We start from the raw sequence: 16,576 nt of genomic DNA, 5'->3' as shown, positions 1-16,576 counted from the left end.
TCCGGCTTCCGCTTAGCTGACTCCCCCAGACCGCGTTATCTTCCGTGCTTGGTACCTGCAGTCCCATAAACTCCCATGACCTCGCCAGCTAGTGCAGAGTTACACTCATCCTTAGGTTAATACAATACAATTACAGTACATTAATACGTTATTCTAACTGGTAAGGAGTGTCTATATTATAGTTTTCACTTCACAACATCTATAGAGAAAGTAGCATTTACAAATTTATTATCTCGTGAGCAACGCATATCAAACCAAACATGGACATGTAGAGTGTCCAACGCTGCTACATAACTGTGTATGTTATGATAAATCTCACGTTAGCTTTGTAGCATACTTTATGATATTTTTGGAAGATAACCGGACTGTATGACTTACCACAGCAGAGAGCTAGACAGACTGTGGGAAACTTCTGGTTTCTCGGCAAATTTATAGCCAACCCGTAGAGGGCGCTATAAACCACACACTGCAGGACAACTATAATACATATTTTAGCAGGAATTTCACTGCAAAATAATCGAAGTGTTTCTTATACCCGTTACATATATATATGTTAGCCCACCCTACAAGTATCCCCACCACCTTCTACTGCTGCACGTTATAATGTATTTTATGTATATCAAAAATCTTGATAGAAACAAACACAAATTACAAGCAAATAGTAAAAAGGGAGGTTTAACATGAATGCATTGAGGTACACTTAGTTAATATTCAAATCTTGTTAAAGGATATAAACACAAAGCACATTAAATATCTAAAAAAAATCAATTATACATCCTACATGCTTCTAAAGAGACATCTGCAAATGATATTTTTGCACATATTCTTGAACAGTAACTGAAAACAAAATGCACCCTTATCTAATAATTCTGCTAAACACAGAAGTAAGGTAGCTTTTAACTTCTGCTTCTGGATCAGATAAACGGGTTGAAGCTGACAAGTTAGTTTAAACAGACGTAACTAAAGCAGAACCTTGCAAAGGTTGTGAATGATGTAAGACCCAACTTACATCCCTGTTTCACCAGGACAAGACAAAAGACCAGATCAAGAACACAGTTCTGTTCTTTTTGGTTTATTCATTTAGTCTTCATGTCTCAATCCTGATTGGTTGGAGGTGAAGCGTTTTCATGTGGAGGTTCACCTGAAATAATAATGTTTTTAATCAACTTAATTCTATAAAATTCTTGATTCAATCAGCAGCTTAACTTGATCATGCTCTACCTGCATCTTCAGAGCCTCTCAGGGTTTCATAAACACAAGCATCACCTACAGGTCAAAGATGAGACAAATTCAATTTGTTTTATTCAAACATGGCAAGATAACTAATATCAGTTCATTTTATTTGACCAAGAAAGCTGATTAAACCAAACATTGTCAGACAGAAGACTGACCATGTGACAGAGAGGAGTAGACTTGTTGTTCATGTTGATCCTGGTTGGCCGTTTCAAGCTGTTTATCCCTGAAATCATTTCAAAACTATGGATTATTTGACAGTTTTCACTGCTTATGCCCAACCTCCAAATTATTTCTGATTGTTCAATTGTTTACAAATCAATGGGATTGTGTTTTTTAAGCAAAAACACATTTTTTGAATTTCAAAACTGAATGGGATTATACAGACTGGACTTATTATTAGACTGAATTAAAATATTCTGAAGTGGAATTGAATTTAAAATGAAGGCTGAACCAACCTGTTCCAGCAGGTTCCTGGGAAAGAAATAAAAAATGCAATAAACAAAATAAATCAATTCTCTGTTTTATCAAATAACTAGAGTTGCAGGAAAAAACTCACCTTTTGACTTTGAGTAGTAAAGCAGCAAAACCAGCAGAACAACAACCAGAAATCCAATAAACAAATGGACAAAGAAAACGACACGAGAAGAGTCAGAACCTGCAAAGATAAATGTGTGTTTAACATTTTTTTGTTTTATAAAACCACCCAAAGAGTCCACTGTTCACCTGTCTTTTCATCTAGTGTATAAAGATAATTTTTTAAACAAATATAAATTATTTATTTCTTAGAAAAAAGAATAGCCTATTGGTCAATTCTTTGATCAAACCTTTATCAGACGCTGGTTTACATGTCACTGTTTTAAACGCTGGCATCTCACTGACAGGATTAGAGACCCTGCAGGTGAATGTGGTGGCTCCATCCTCTGGTCTGATGGTGTACTGCAGGCTGCTGACTCTATGGGTTTGGTTCCCAACAGTCACGCTGTAGCTGACATTGATGTCAGAAGTTAGATTGCAGTCCAGTAAAACTGTACAGGATCCATTTACAGTAGAGTGAAGGACTTTAGAGGTCAGGATGGGCTTTGTTGTTACGGCCTCTAATGTAAAAGAAGAGAGAGGAGAACATGACTGATAAACTCCAGTGATAGAAATATTGTTACTCTGAGTATTTACAGTATTTATGTGTTAGATTTAACATGGAAAAAAACAGAGAAATTGCAGATGTAAACTCCTCTATCCTGTTTCTTACTCAAATACAGAGACTTTATTTGTTTCTTACCACAGAATCCTCCTATTAGCTGTGTCCTATACATTTTAAGGTAATATTATGCAAAAGCTTTTATTAGGTTTAACTGGACTCAAAGGTTGCAGATTTGATTCCTGGCAGGAGCCTTTTTGTGTGGAGTTTGTATTTTTTCCTTGTGAATACGTGGGTTTACTCTGGTTCTCTCCCACAGTCGAAAAACATGAAACATGGTGGGGTTAACTGGCTTTTCAACACTGTGATGAAAGTGTGTGTGTGTGTGTGTGTGTGTGTGTGTGTGTGTAGGTGGGTGTGTGTGTGTGTGTGTGAATGGGTTCTATGATGGACTAGCAACCTGTCCAGGATGTACCCTGCCACTGACTGGAGATAGACACCAGCTCTCTGTGACCCTGCACAGGATCTACTGGGTAAAACAAACTGCTAAAACAAAAAAAGAAACTAAAAGAATCAACAAGGCAGAGGGTAAAACTGTTAAAAAGCATTAATTTGTATCTTTATACAATGAAAATGGACTACTGTAAGGACATAGAACTTCAAAAATTACATTTTGTTTTCCATATGCCAATGTACATCACATCTTAAACACATTTGAAAGATTTTTAGAGATTTCAAATGTTTCCTTTCAAACAACCTAAACAGGGACTGTAAATTAGCCTTTGGCTGGAACAGCTATTAACAAAGCAATAGTGACATTGTTTTAGTGCATATTATTGTTTTGTTGTGCTATCCTTGATTCAAATAAAAATATATAAAATACATTAAATTTAGTCACATCAGCAACATTAGCTTTGGAATCAGACAGAAGCAGAATTGAACATAAAGCAACAGAGTTGATCCCTTGTTGGGTTTCCTCCCCTCCAAGTTTTGTAAAATCTGTTCTACAAGTGCTGCAAATAAATTAATGAGTTGTTTAGACAGTAATTGTGAGTTTTAGTTCATTCTTACCATAAACTTTCAGAGTGATGATGATTGCTGGTCTTTGTTTGTCCCCGAGGTCTGAGGTAAAAATGAAATCACCAGAATCTTGAATCTTCAGATTTCTCAGAGTTAAACTGAAGTTGTTTTTGTTGAACTCTAATCTGTCCTGAAATGGATTGTTTTTAGGAACACCTGTCTCTTTGTATGCAACCACAGTGCTTCCATATTTCCAGTGTACATCTGTGATCCCTTCAGGTGATACATTTGGTGAAAGCTCCACAGAGTCTCCAACCTTTTTATTAATGACACGATTTCCACCAGAAGCCTCCACACCTGAAACACACAACAAACAGATTCCAATATTTTAGGAAGGTTCATTGCCAAGATTGGGTTAAATTCCCCCTCCACTAAAAAACTAGTTTTTAACCTTGTTAACACTAAAACAACATATTCAGGTAAAAGTCCAGTTATTCTGTTGAAGTCTTACTAAAGTACAAGTAAAATTACTTGTGTAAAATTCTACTCAAGTAAAAGTAAAAGTAGGTTATTAAATTTTTACTTTGAGTAAAGGTTATTAGTTTTTACAGGACAGGCCTTTCCAGTACGATGAACAAAGGACAAGAGGATTTTTTTTCTCAAATGAGCTCTTAAATTATATAAAAATTTTAATAACTATACATCCATCCATCCATTTTCTTTTACTTGCTCCTCCTTTCCAGGTGACAGGGAGCTGTTGTCCATCTCCAGTCGTCACTGTGGGATGGAAGGGGGACACCCTGGACAGATCTCCAGTCCATCACAAAGACACAGGGACAAATGAGACAGACAACCATTCATACTTTCACTTACACCTAGGGACATTTCAGAGTCACCAGTTAATCTAACATGCATGTTTTTGGTCTGTGGGAGGAAACATGGAAGCACAGGGAGAACATGTAAACACACAGAAAGGCCAGAAGGCCGGGTCTGCCTTCCAGCAAACCGGCTTTGGAATCAGACAAAACCAGAATTCAACATAAAGCAACAGAGTTGATCTCTTGTTGTTTTGTAAAATCTGTTCTACGTGTTCAGTGCTGCAAATAAATTAATAAATTATTTAGACAGTAATTGTGAGTTTTAGTTCATTCTTACCATAAACTTTCAGAGTGATGATGACTGTTGGTCTTTGTTTGTCTCTGAATTCTGAGGTAAAAATGAAATCACCAGAATCTGAAGTTGTTCTGGCAGCACTTTATAATAAATACGCCTTATTTAATGATTAATAAATGATTATTTAACTTTGAAAATAATCAATAAATAAAGATGATTCATACTTAATAAGCTATAAATTAACACATTTATTAATGCTTTACCTATAAAGGCTAATGACTTCCAAAATAACAAATCAAATGTTTTTTAATGCTTAATAACTCATATCACTTAACTACTGTATAGACTGTCTATGCATGCAAATTGACATATAACTGTACATTCACAACATGTGTTAGACATGTATTAATGGTTAGAGAATGTTTGAATTGACTTTATACATTTCCTGCAGTGCATTAATAATTAAGGCAGTTTATAGAAGTTAGTTAAGTCTTTTTGTGAACCCTTCTAAAGTGAAGACCAGATCATGTCAGGATACAGCTTTAGTTTAATTAATAACTAACCTACCAGCTGCTACAGAGCTAAATAACATGATACAAATTTTCACAAACCCTCTTTCCTCACTATAAAAGCTTTGTTTTAGTTACAAAGTCATGATGCAGTATGTTTTTAACTCACCACCACATGAGCCTGTGCAGGTAGATGAGAAGCTGCAGTGTTGTGTCCTGAAGTTTACAATGAATGCATTATGTTCTGTGCCGATGCTGTTACTATTTCTAGCCATTAGATGGCACTGCTGTAAGACCATAGTGAGGATGAGACCGGACAAGAGTGACTGAATGCAGTTCCTGTCATGGCACATGTCATGATAATACACATGTAATAAAGTTTCAGACTTTTATCTGCTGTCTCCTCATTTTTATTTAGGACCACCCCAACATGCATGTCTAAGTCTATTTAAGCTAACAGAGATAATGGCAGAATGAAGGAGTTTCCTTCCTTTAACTTGGAGCCATAATAGCTCTTAAACATGACAGCCAGGAGTTCCAGGAGGTTATTTTATTATCTGTAGTTCAGTTCAACTTGAACAGAAGTCCCAGTGGAGGTTTAGCTGCCCACCACATAACTGCTGACGTGCTGATTTTAAGATTAATTCTCTGAGCAACAGGAAGTCAGTGCAAAGACCTCAGAACTGGACTGATGTGAGCAACTCTCTTGGTCTTTGTGAGGACTTGAGCAGCAGCATTCTGGATCATCTACAAATGTCTGATGTTTTTTTTTTTTTTTTAAAGGAAAACCAGTAGTTTTAACTGGTTTTAAATCTAGCTATATTCTTCAGGTGGTAAAAGTCTGTCTTTGTAATTGTTTTAATGTGGCTGTTCAGACTTTGGTCAGAGTCAATGATCACACCATACTCTGCAGAATAATTTATTCAGATTAGCTTTGTAGAGATGTGTGTTGTATAAATGTGTGTAAGGATGGGTAAAAGAGGGCAGATTGTGTTGTAAAAGTGTGGAAGAGCGAGGAAGAGAAAACCTGGATGAGCTGATCACTGGTGTTTTCAGTTTTTTGTGATAACCTTTGTCTGATCAATTTTTGTGAACAAAGATAAAACTAAAAAAAAAACATAAATGATCTGACAGAACAACATTCGTCACAATGACTTTGGAGACTGTAGTGCCGTTAAGTATTAACGTAGGCATGAAGTAGAGTTATAAAACAGGGTTTATTCTGGTCTGTGCATCAGAACACAGTCTTGTCTTTGTGTCAGTCAATCAACAGAAAAAAAAAAACATTTAAAGTAAAACCTCATGAGCTGACATCCAAGGGGGGCTAAATCACACGTGTCAAACTCTGTTCCTCGGGGGCGCTCTCCTGCATGTTTTAGATGTGTTCTTGCTTTAAAACACCTGGTTTAAATAAATGACTTGAGGACCTACTTCTGGAAAACCTGATGATTTGGTGAGGAGGTAATTAAACCATTTGAATCAGGTGTGTTGGAGCAGAAAAACCTAAAACCTCCAGGACAGTGGCCCTTGAGGCCTGGAGTTTGACACCCCTTAGCTAAATAATCCTTTATGGTCTCAGTTGCTTGCCTCTAGTTTCTTTCTAACTTATTTCTTCTATTTATCTAATTTTTTCTCATTTCTTTCTTTGTGTGTGAGAACCTAGAACCTAACAGAGCTTTTTTGCCTGTCTGTCCTGTGGATCATGAATGTGGAAGCTAAAATTACCAACAATGACAACACAGAGTCAAAGTCAATGCAGATAAGAGACAGCAGTTCAGTAAAAACATCAAAAAAGTACAAAGACACATTTTGGCCAAGCTGCAGCTCTGAAAGTCCAAGTCTGTGAATCCCACTAGAAACTGTCAGATTTAACCCTCAAAGAGGCATTACAAAGAAAACTAAACAATACTAGTATGACAGCAAATACTAGTACAACAGAATAAACAGAAACAAGAAGGACAGCTGGGTTGGTTTCCCTTACGAAACAAAAACATATTGCATTATGTTAGAAAATATCATTCAATACATTAAGCAATGTATTCTCTTATATGAGATTTAGTATGTATATTCTCTAATATATTGCAATGTAAGCATAGACTATATATGTGTATATACACTGATAAATATTTTTTAAAAATTATTTCAATGAAGACCAAAAAGGGCACTATATTTTACATGTAATTTATTTTGGAGGACTAAATCTAACATAATTAAAAATAAAAGCAGAAATATATAAAAGGCTCAATAAATAAATAAAAGACCAAATAAATAAATTAATATGCCTAAAATGCACCAATTAATTTAAAAAAGGAGAACATTACCCTGTGTTTTATAATTTAATTGACATTCTTATTTATTTGTTCAGTTTAGTTCCAACAAATGAGATTTTAAAGCACAATTTAAATTGCACCGTTTTCCTTTTCCTCATAGATGCATTTTTGGGACATCAGAAACACAAGATGTAATAATTTTATGTTTGAGCTGTCCAGTAGTGCAACTCCTTTTTTCTCTCACATAAACTGTTCACAACAGGAAGACTGTCACGGTTTCCCTGTTCCTGCAACAGCCACAGTGTTTTTCCAGTCTCATGCCACGCCCCTGTTTCCATGCCACCATAATCATTCTCATCTGCTTCACCTGCAGCAGTCTGTATTTAAGTCCACAGCTCTCAGTCACAATTTGCCAGATTATTGAACAGTCTCGACTTAGTAAATGTCCAGCAATTTTTCAAAGTTCACGCCTGCCTTTTTGTCAACAAACCCTTGCCTGGACCTCGACCTATGACTTTTGCCTGCTCCTTGCCTGGAACCTCCTCGGACTCTGTCTACCGGTCACTGACAACACTTTCCCTCTCTGGATCTCGTCTTCTGGTTAGTGCTCCTTTGGATCTGTTTTCGGACGTCTAATTCCCTGGTTTTGACCCCTCGCCCGCATCTGGACTTGCCAACTAGCGTTCGCCCCTCTCTCACAGAAGCAGACTTTCAACCCATTAGCATCTCGTTAGCCTTACCTGCTGCGGGTCTGCCTCTGTGCCACTTTGGGGGTCTAGTCCTAGGACATAGCAGTCCCGCTGGCGCTAACTCCATAATAAATAGCTTAAAACTTTGCCGTTGTCTGTCTGATCCGAGTAATCTGATCAGAATAATCTGGCCAAAAGAAAAAAAGATGGACTCAGATCAACAACGCTGGCGTAATAGCGTAGAGAATGCTATTTCTGGGTTGGAGAGGAACGTTCAGGATATGATGCAACTCATCCGCGACATGTCCGGTACATTAAACAGCGGAGCTACTAGGCCTCCTTCTCCGCCACCGGCCCCTTCTCGTTCCTTTGTTTCTCCGATTCATGAACCTAAACTTCCACCGCCAGAAAGTTTTAAGGGGGATTCTAAACTATGCCGTCCGTTCCTCACGCAATGCGAAATCCACTTCCAGCTCCAACCATCGTCTTTCTCGACTGAACGATCCAAGGTGGCTTATGTAATATCTTTGCTAACCGGCAAAGCTTTGCTATGGGGAACGGCGGAATGGCAGCGCGACTCACAGGTTTGCTATTCATACACGGACTTTGCCGTGGAATTAAAGAGGGTTTTTGACCCAGTGGCAACGGAACGAGAGGCGGCCTGACAACTTTTCTCACTAAAACAAGGCAGGCAAACCATTTTGGATTACATTATCGACTTCCACACGTTAGCTGCTGATAGTGAGTGGAATGAATCGGCTCTGATGGACATTTTCTTTCAAGGCCTTGGGGATGATATAAAGGATGAATTAGCTACTCGTGAGCGCCCCGCTAATCTCAGAGCTTTGGAGGAATTGGCTACAAGGATCGATACCAGGCTAACAGAGCGTAGGCTGGAGAAGAGGAGCAGGCCTTTCGCTAAACAGCGATTTTGGAGTGAGAAGTCCTTTTCTTCCACAGAACCCTCTCACAAGGACAACGACCAACCTGGTGATGAACCCATGCAGATTGGGCGGACAAGGCTCACTCCTGAGGAACGATCTCGTCGTAGGGCAGGTAACCTGTGTTTTTATTGTGGGGCTAAAGGACACTCCGTTAAAGACTGCCATTTAAAAGGCCAGACTCAGTAGGAGCGAGGAGATTCCTACTGAGTCCGGTTAACCATAGTAAATTCTCCTCCATGCTAACTCTGCCCGCTGAATTGACTGTTCATAGTAACAAGTTCACCACCAGGGTGTTCATCGACTCTGGCGCAGACACTAAATTTATCGACCAGTCCTTTGCTACATCCATGGGCATTAAGATTGTTTCTTCTAAGGATGGCCATCGTATCACGGCATTAGATGGACACGTCCTTAACCAGGATAATTATGAAACCGAGGCAGTCCATTTGTCGGTAGGTGGCAATCACCATGAAAAGATTAAATTTTTGGTTATTCAGTCTCCTGATTTGCCTATCATTCTAGGAGCTACATGGCTTCGCAAGCATAACCCCCATATTGACTGGATTAAGCGTGAGATCTCGGGATGGGCCGATGGTTGCTCCACCAATTGCCTGCTAGATGCGGTGGTGCCCAGCCCGGTTAATGTGAGTAGCCCCGAGATTTACCCTGACATTTCTAAGGTGCCTCTAGAATATCACGACCTTAAGGAGGTGTTCAATAAAGTAAAGGCTACCTCTCTCCCACCTCACAGGCCTTACGATTGTCCCATTGACCTCCTTCCTGGTGCAGAGCCTCCCAGAGGAAGGTTGTTTTCCCTCTCACGACCTGAGGGCGAGGCCATGTCCAAATACATCAAAGAGAGCCTTCAGGCGGGCATTATCAGACCTTCCACCTCCCCAGCAGGGGCAGGGTTCTTCTTTGTCAACAAGAAGGATGGGTCCCTGAGGCCATGTATCGATTACCGTGGATTAAACAATATAACAATCAAGAACAAGTATCCGCTTCCATTAATGACTTTAGCCTTCGACCTTATTCAGGGAGCCAAGGTCTTCACCAAACTAGATCTTCGTAACGCCTATCATTTAATTCGTATCAGACAGGGAGATGAGTGGAAAACGGCTTTTAACACACCAGCGGGTCATTATGAGTATCTAGTTATGCCTTTTGGCCTCACTAATGCCCCTGCAGTCTTTCAGGACATGGTGAATGACCTGCTGAGAGACATGATTAATCGGTTTGTGTTCGTCTATCTCGACGACATACTCATCTTTTCCAAGAATTTAGAAAGACATAGACACCATGTGCGAGCGGTTTTACTGAGGTTGCTTCAAAATAAACTATTTGTTAAAGCCGAGAAATGTGAATTTCACCAATCCTCAACGTCTTTTCTCGGTTTCAATATATCCCCTGATCAGGTATCCATGGACCAGTCTAAGGTCTCCGCCATCCAGAACTGGCCCACACCTAAGGACAGGAAGGAGCTTCAACGTTTCCTAGGCTTCGCCAATTTCTACCGACGATTTATTAATAACTTCAGTCAGGTAGCCGCTCCTCTCCATGCACTTACCTCTATTAAGTCCCCTTTTTTATGGAACCAGGACTCGCTGCGAGCATTTGAACTTTTGAAAAGGTTATTCATCACAGCACCCATTCTCCACTCCCTGGATTGCGATAGACAGTTCATCGTTGAGGTGGACGCTTCCAACTCTGGGGTTGGAGCCATACTCAGCCAGACTGCAATGATAATCTTGTTCACCCCTGTGCTTTTTTTTCTAAGAAACTCTCTCCTGCTGAGCACAACTACGATGTGGGTTAAAGGGAGCTGCTAGCGGTTAAATTGGCCTTGGAGGAATGGAGGCATTGGCTGGAGGGAGCCAAGGAACCTTTCGTTATCTGGACGGATCACAAGAATTTGGAGTATCTTAAGACCCCCAAGAGACTCAATTCCCGTCAGGCCAGGTGGGCTCTGTTCTTTTCTCGCTTTTGTTTTTCTCTAACCTACAGACCAGGAGAGAAGAATGGCAAAGCAAATGCCCTTTCCCGGATCCACGACGGAACCACGGAGGTCTTGGACCCCAAGAAGGACGATTTTATCCTGCCTCACATGGTACGGCTGTCGGTAACGCAATTGGAACAGGAGTTGCGTTTGGCTCATAGGACTCATCTACCTCCAGCCTCCTGCCCAACTGACCGCCCGTTTGTTCCCCAAAACCTAAGGAGCAAGGTAATTGAATTTTGCCACAGCTCTAAGTTGTTCTGTCATCCCGGCATCAATAAGACCCTGGCTGTGATCCGGTCCCAGTTTTGGTGGAGGGGATTGGGCAAAGATGTTCAGGAGTTTGTTTCTGCCTGTTCTCAGTGTTCCCAGGCCAAGGTTTCCCGACGTCGTCCCGTGGGCCTGCTGCGGCCTCTACCCATTCCTTTCCGTCCATGGTCCCATACCTCTATGGATTTCATCACGGGCCTTCCGGATTCTTCAGGCAACTTCGTCATACTCACCGTCGTTGACAGATTTTCCAAGATGACTCACCTGGTGGCCCTCAATAGACTCCCCACTGCCAAAGTTCTTGCCGACGTTATGTCCAAGGAGGTCTTCAGACTGCACGGTATCCCTAAGAACATCATATCAGATCATGGACCACAGTTCATCTCCCGGTTCTGGCAGGAGTTCTGCGATCTGCTGGGGATTACAGTGAGCCTGTCATCGGGCTTCCATCCTCAGACCGATGGACAGACTGAGCGGGTGAATCAGGAGGTGGAGACAAAGCTACGGATTCTCTGCAACAATGATCCACGCAAGTGGTCCGACAATCTGCCATGGGTGGAGCATGCTATCAATTCCCTTCCTTCGTCAGCCACAGGTCTGTCTCCATTTTTCACAATAAATGGCTACCAGCCGCCTGTGTTCTCTGTTCAGGAGAGGCCTGACAGGGTACCTTCTGCATACGCCGCAGCCCACAGATGTCGCCGTACGCAGTTGAAGGCTAGGAGGGCTCTACTCAGGACTTCAGCTGTGTACATCCGTGCAGCCAACCATAGGAGGTCAGTCCAACCGGACTACCACCCAGGGGACAAGGTGTGGCTCTCCACGAAGGACCTGCCCATAAGAACGGAGTGCCGCAAGCTGGCACCTAGATTTATCTGCCCTTTTCCTATTTCCAAGATCATCATCCCTGTGGCCGTGCGTCTCCAGCTCCCTAGAGGCACCAGGTTCCACCCCACCTTCCATGTCTCGAAGATCAAGCCTTTGAGATCTTCTGCACTGTCCCTCCCTCCCCCACCCCCCACCTGCCTGGTTCTTCGATGGAGGTCCGGTGTTCACGGTTCGACGACTCCTGCAGTCCAGACGGTGGGGTCGCAGAATCCATTACCTGGTGGACTGGGAGGGCTATGGCCCAGAGGAACGTTCCTGGGTTCCCGCCAGAAACATTTTAGACAAGACCCTGATCAAGGACTTCCACAGTTCCCATCCAGGCCAACCTGGCAGCCCGTCAGGAGCCGAACCCTAAGTGGGGGGCTCTGTCACGATTCCCTGTTCCTGCAACAGCCACAGTGTTTTTCCAGTCTCATGCCATGCCCCTGTTTCCATGCCACCATAATCATTCTCATCTGCTTCACCTGCAGCAGTCTGTATTTAAGTCCACAGCCCTCAGCCACAATTTGCCAGATTATTGAACAGTCTCGACTTAGTAAATGTCCAGCAATTTTTCAAAGTTCATGTCTGCCTTTTTGTCAATAAACCTTTGCCTGGACCTCGACCTACGACTCAACCTCCTCGGACTCTGTCTACCAGTCACCGACAACACTTTCCCTCTCTGGATCTCGTCTCCTGGTTAGTGCTCCTTTGGATCTGTTTTCAGACGTCTGATTCCCTGGTTTTGACCCCTCGCCCGCATTTGGACTTGCCAACTAGCGTTCGCCCCTCTCTCACAGAAGCAGACTTTCAACCCATTAGCATCTCGTTAGCCTTACCTGCTGCGGGTCTCCCTCTGTGCCACTTTGGGGGTCTAGTCCTAGGACGTAGCAGTCCCGCTGGCGCTAACTCCATAATAAATAGCTTAAAACTTTGCCGTTGTCTGTCTGATCTGAGTCCTGTTTCACTGAGTCTTGTCAAAGACTTGTTGAGTTGCATTGTTACAAAGTGCTTTTGTTGCTGGAGATAGGGGTTTTTCATACCATTGTACTTTTTCCCCTCAAATAAAGCATGCAACTTATAAAAAGTTCAATCTGTCCATCCCTCTTAATCTAGTTTCTATTAAAGCGCCACAGAAATTAGATTTGAGTTTACGACAGATTTAATAGCATATACTTTTCATGCAGACGCAGCAGGAAATCTGCTAGCATACCGAGCACCAGGAAATGCAAAGCATAATTAGAAAAATATAACCAAAGGAAGTAATATTTTTATACTGAAAAAGCTACAATATTGTATAATTTGATCAATAGTGCACCATTTCTTAAATGATGATGTCGCATCAGTTTTAAAAAGTCACCACTGCATGTTATACTGAATCATGCTGCATTTTGAAAAATCAAGCACAAGAAATAAAATTACAGCCTTTTTCAAAGAAGATACCCTAATTTTCAGAGATGACAAGCCCTCATCCAAGCATTCTGGATACTCTTAAATTTTCTAGCCTAAACACACAAAAGTTAGTCATGAAAACAAATATGACTCATGACAGTAAAGATTAAAGGCAGAAATGTAAACAAAGGTGCACGTACTGTGGAGGCAGACCCCGAGAAGCAGCCCGGTGCTGAGTGGAAAAAAGAAGCAGCTCAGGCAACGAAGGCGACCACGACCACCAACCATCTCTGTGACAAGAGGAACAACGTCCGTTTCCTCTTCTGCTCTCTGCATCTTGACAAGTCAGCACAGTAAGAAAAAAAAGAGAGGGGGTGGAGGGTAGGGGCAGTTTCTGTTAACAACAAAACAAGAAGCAGTTTGGGCTCGTATGATACACAACAAGATAAAAAATAAATGCATCAGAAAGAACACTGTTGAAAACAACTTAAAACTGAACAAAATGTATTTTTACTGGGCAATTTTCTAATCCAATCAATCAATTATAATATAATTATTATATAATCCAATCAATTATAGAAAGTTGGTTGAGAACAAAGCAATACTTCTCAATTCCATGTAGGAGAGGGACTTGCTATGTCTCAGTGCTGCTTTGGACATGGTTGATCACAACATACGTTATATTTCTAAAAGTATTCACTCATCCATCCAAATCATTGAACTCAGGTGTTCCAATCCCCTCCATGGCCACAGGTGTGGAAAATCAAGCACCTAGGCATACATACTGCTTCTACAAACATTTATGAAAGAATGGGTCACTCTCAGGAGCTCCTCACACTGATGTCCAGGCAGCTTGAAAAGTCTGGCCAGACCCCTTCTTGGACTTTGTGCCCACTAGTTGTGCCACCAGCCTATGAAGAGGGCCCGCTAGCTTAGCAAAACTTTCCACAAAGCGCCTGTAATAACTAACAAAAGTGTTACGTACCCAGAGCCAAACATAAGAACTTGACAAAGGCAGTAAATAGCAAATACAGATGGTGTGGAGGTGAAATGACTCAGTATTTTGTAATTAAGTGCATAAACTGACCCAAAACTACAACAAGTGTTTTATTCTTCAGCTTCCTGAAAGACAAGAAAGTTTGATGGATGTGGTTAGTTTAGTTCCTGGTGAAAATTACAACCCAACATCTGGTGATTGACTGCAGGTAACAATTAAAGAGGACCACCGAAATACAAACCTTATATAGAAGAACCATCGCCTCTAACTGTCCTGATGGGGAAATCCATGAAGACTGTGTAACATCATTGTAAAGCGTGGGGGTTTCCCTTGTGAAATGTGGGGCTCAAGTTTTGTAGGCATCACTCCAGACCAAAAAATAAACATGTTCAAACCGGTACTCTTGTTAACAAAACTTGCTTCTTCTTCAGCTTCCATTTTCCCTGATAAACACTGAGACAGTAACCTCCTCAGTGTCCTACAGTGGTCTGCCACAGTTGGCCGTGGCTCCTTCTGCGTCACCAACCAAGGAGGTAACAGCGCCCACACAATCATCTCACTTTGGGATTTTGACACAAAATCTTAAAAAACAAGCCATTAATGTTTTAAATCAGAGAAATGGACCACTGGAGTGTTTTATGGATATGTTTAACTAAAAGAAAAACATGAAAACTCATGAATTTTATTTCATTTCCCCTTTCCATGCTTTTAATTTGAGTAAACCATTTTAATAAATCTTTTGTACAAATGAAACTGCCTCTTGTCTTAAGTTTTACAACAAGCCTATATGTCTTCATTTGGTAGAAGAGTACATTATTTTGTAACCTTACCAAACTAATACAAAATGCATGAAACTATTTTCTTGGGTGAAATTCTCATTGTGTCATTGTTGACTCTTATCTGGTTAACTAAAAGTTTTGGAAACTAGTCCTATCCTCGTATTACTGCTACAACTACCATCACCACTACATATGGTATTTTGCATTGGCAGTTTTAGAGATGTATTTCTTCTCTCTTCTGTGGTGCGCTGTGGTTTCCTCTGCAGTGCATCTTTGACACTTTTATAAATAGATCTATAGCAGCACATATTTTAAACTAGAACTTGTGGTTTGAGCAGTTTGCAATTGTTTACAGAAATAGAAGTGAAAGGGTCATGTCCAGATAAAGGTTACTGTGCCTTTTTGTTCATCTGACATCACAAAGACCCTGTGTAGGAATGTAAATATGCTATTATAATTATTACCTCCAACAAAGAGGGGCATGTTTTCAGTAGAGTTTTTTTGTTTGTCTGTCTGTCTGTTAGCAAAATTACTTAAAAACTAATGGACAAATTTGGATGAAATTTTGAGGAGATGTCAGGGTTGTCACCACAAAGAAGAAATTAAATTTCCAGTCAAGGTGACAGGTGACCCCTTTGTTCAAACCTTGTACATGGTCCAGCTTGACATTCAATTATCTTGCCTATCTGTCCATCCATACAATAATACATGGTAAGTTATCCATAGTGTAACTCCACAAATGTTTAGGATAAAAAAAAATGTCTTCAGACTACAGACTACATCAGTTCCAGCCAATAGAATGACAGTGTTCCTCTGGGCGGGGGGAGACTCCTCTGGGGTGCGTTTTTTTCCTTCTAGTGAGTGTGCCTGTGTGGCTACAATAGAGCTTTCGGAACCGACGTCACTGCACAGTGATGATGTGAGGCGCTTACTTCTTGCGCAGTCAGACGGCGCCATCTTTGAAGTCCACAGACCAAAACAAACAGTATTGCTGTGTTACCGCTGTATTCTCCTGCCTAATGCTGAAAAGCAGCTCAAAACAAAGGGGACTATATCGCGACAAACTTCTCCCAGATGCCTAAAGACGGTACATAGAAAAGAAAGCTAATATTGGAAAATTCAGAAGCTAAATGACAGAGTAAACACAAAATGTAACTTGTATTAAAATGTATTTATTGAATTTGCAGTAAAAATAAATGCATATTTTTAGCTTATTTGGCACATATTAAGTCTTTTCATCATATTCTAGTGTTTTTCAACCATGGTCCTCATGCCACGCTGCCCTGCATGTTTTCGATGTTTCCCTGCTTGAGCGCTCATGTAATCATCTGAATCAGGAATGTTAAAGCAGGGAACATC

The 16,576-nt window shown here is 40.9% G+C and overlaps 1 protein-coding gene across 2 annotated transcripts; it reads right to left on the bottom strand.

The window, feature by feature from the left end:
- Positions 1-2: 2 nt before the first annotated feature.
- LOC108248846 (SLAM family member 9-like) lies at positions 3-13,763 on the bottom strand. 2 transcript variants are annotated; one of them, XM_025011015.2, is made up of 8 exons: positions 13,642-13,763; positions 3,443-3,748; positions 2,061-2,330; positions 1,793-1,891; positions 1,692-1,707; positions 1,392-1,459; positions 1,222-1,266; positions 3-1,141 (listed from the first exon to the last, which is right to left on the bottom strand). In XM_025011015.2, the coding sequence occupies exons 1-8, from the start codon at positions 13,727-13,729 to the stop codon at positions 1,095-1,097; spliced, it is 939 nt and encodes a 312-aa protein (XP_024866783.1). In that variant the 5' UTR covers positions 13,730-13,763; the 3' UTR covers positions 3-1,094. The 2 variants fall into 2 exon arrangements, with proteins under 2 accessions (XP_024866783.1, XP_024866784.1); XM_025011016.2 differs by having other exon boundaries at positions 1,392-1,449.
- Positions 13,764-16,576: the final 2,813 nt, after the last annotated feature.

Source organism: Kryptolebias marmoratus, linkage group LG7 (assembly GCF_001649575.2).
Source record: "Kryptolebias marmoratus isolate JLee-2015 linkage group LG7, ASM164957v2, whole genome shotgun sequence".
Classification (NCBI taxonomy): domain Eukaryota; kingdom Metazoa; phylum Chordata; class Actinopteri; order Cyprinodontiformes; family Rivulidae; genus Kryptolebias; species Kryptolebias marmoratus.
This window is presented reverse-complemented; position numbering and strand designations above follow the sequence as displayed.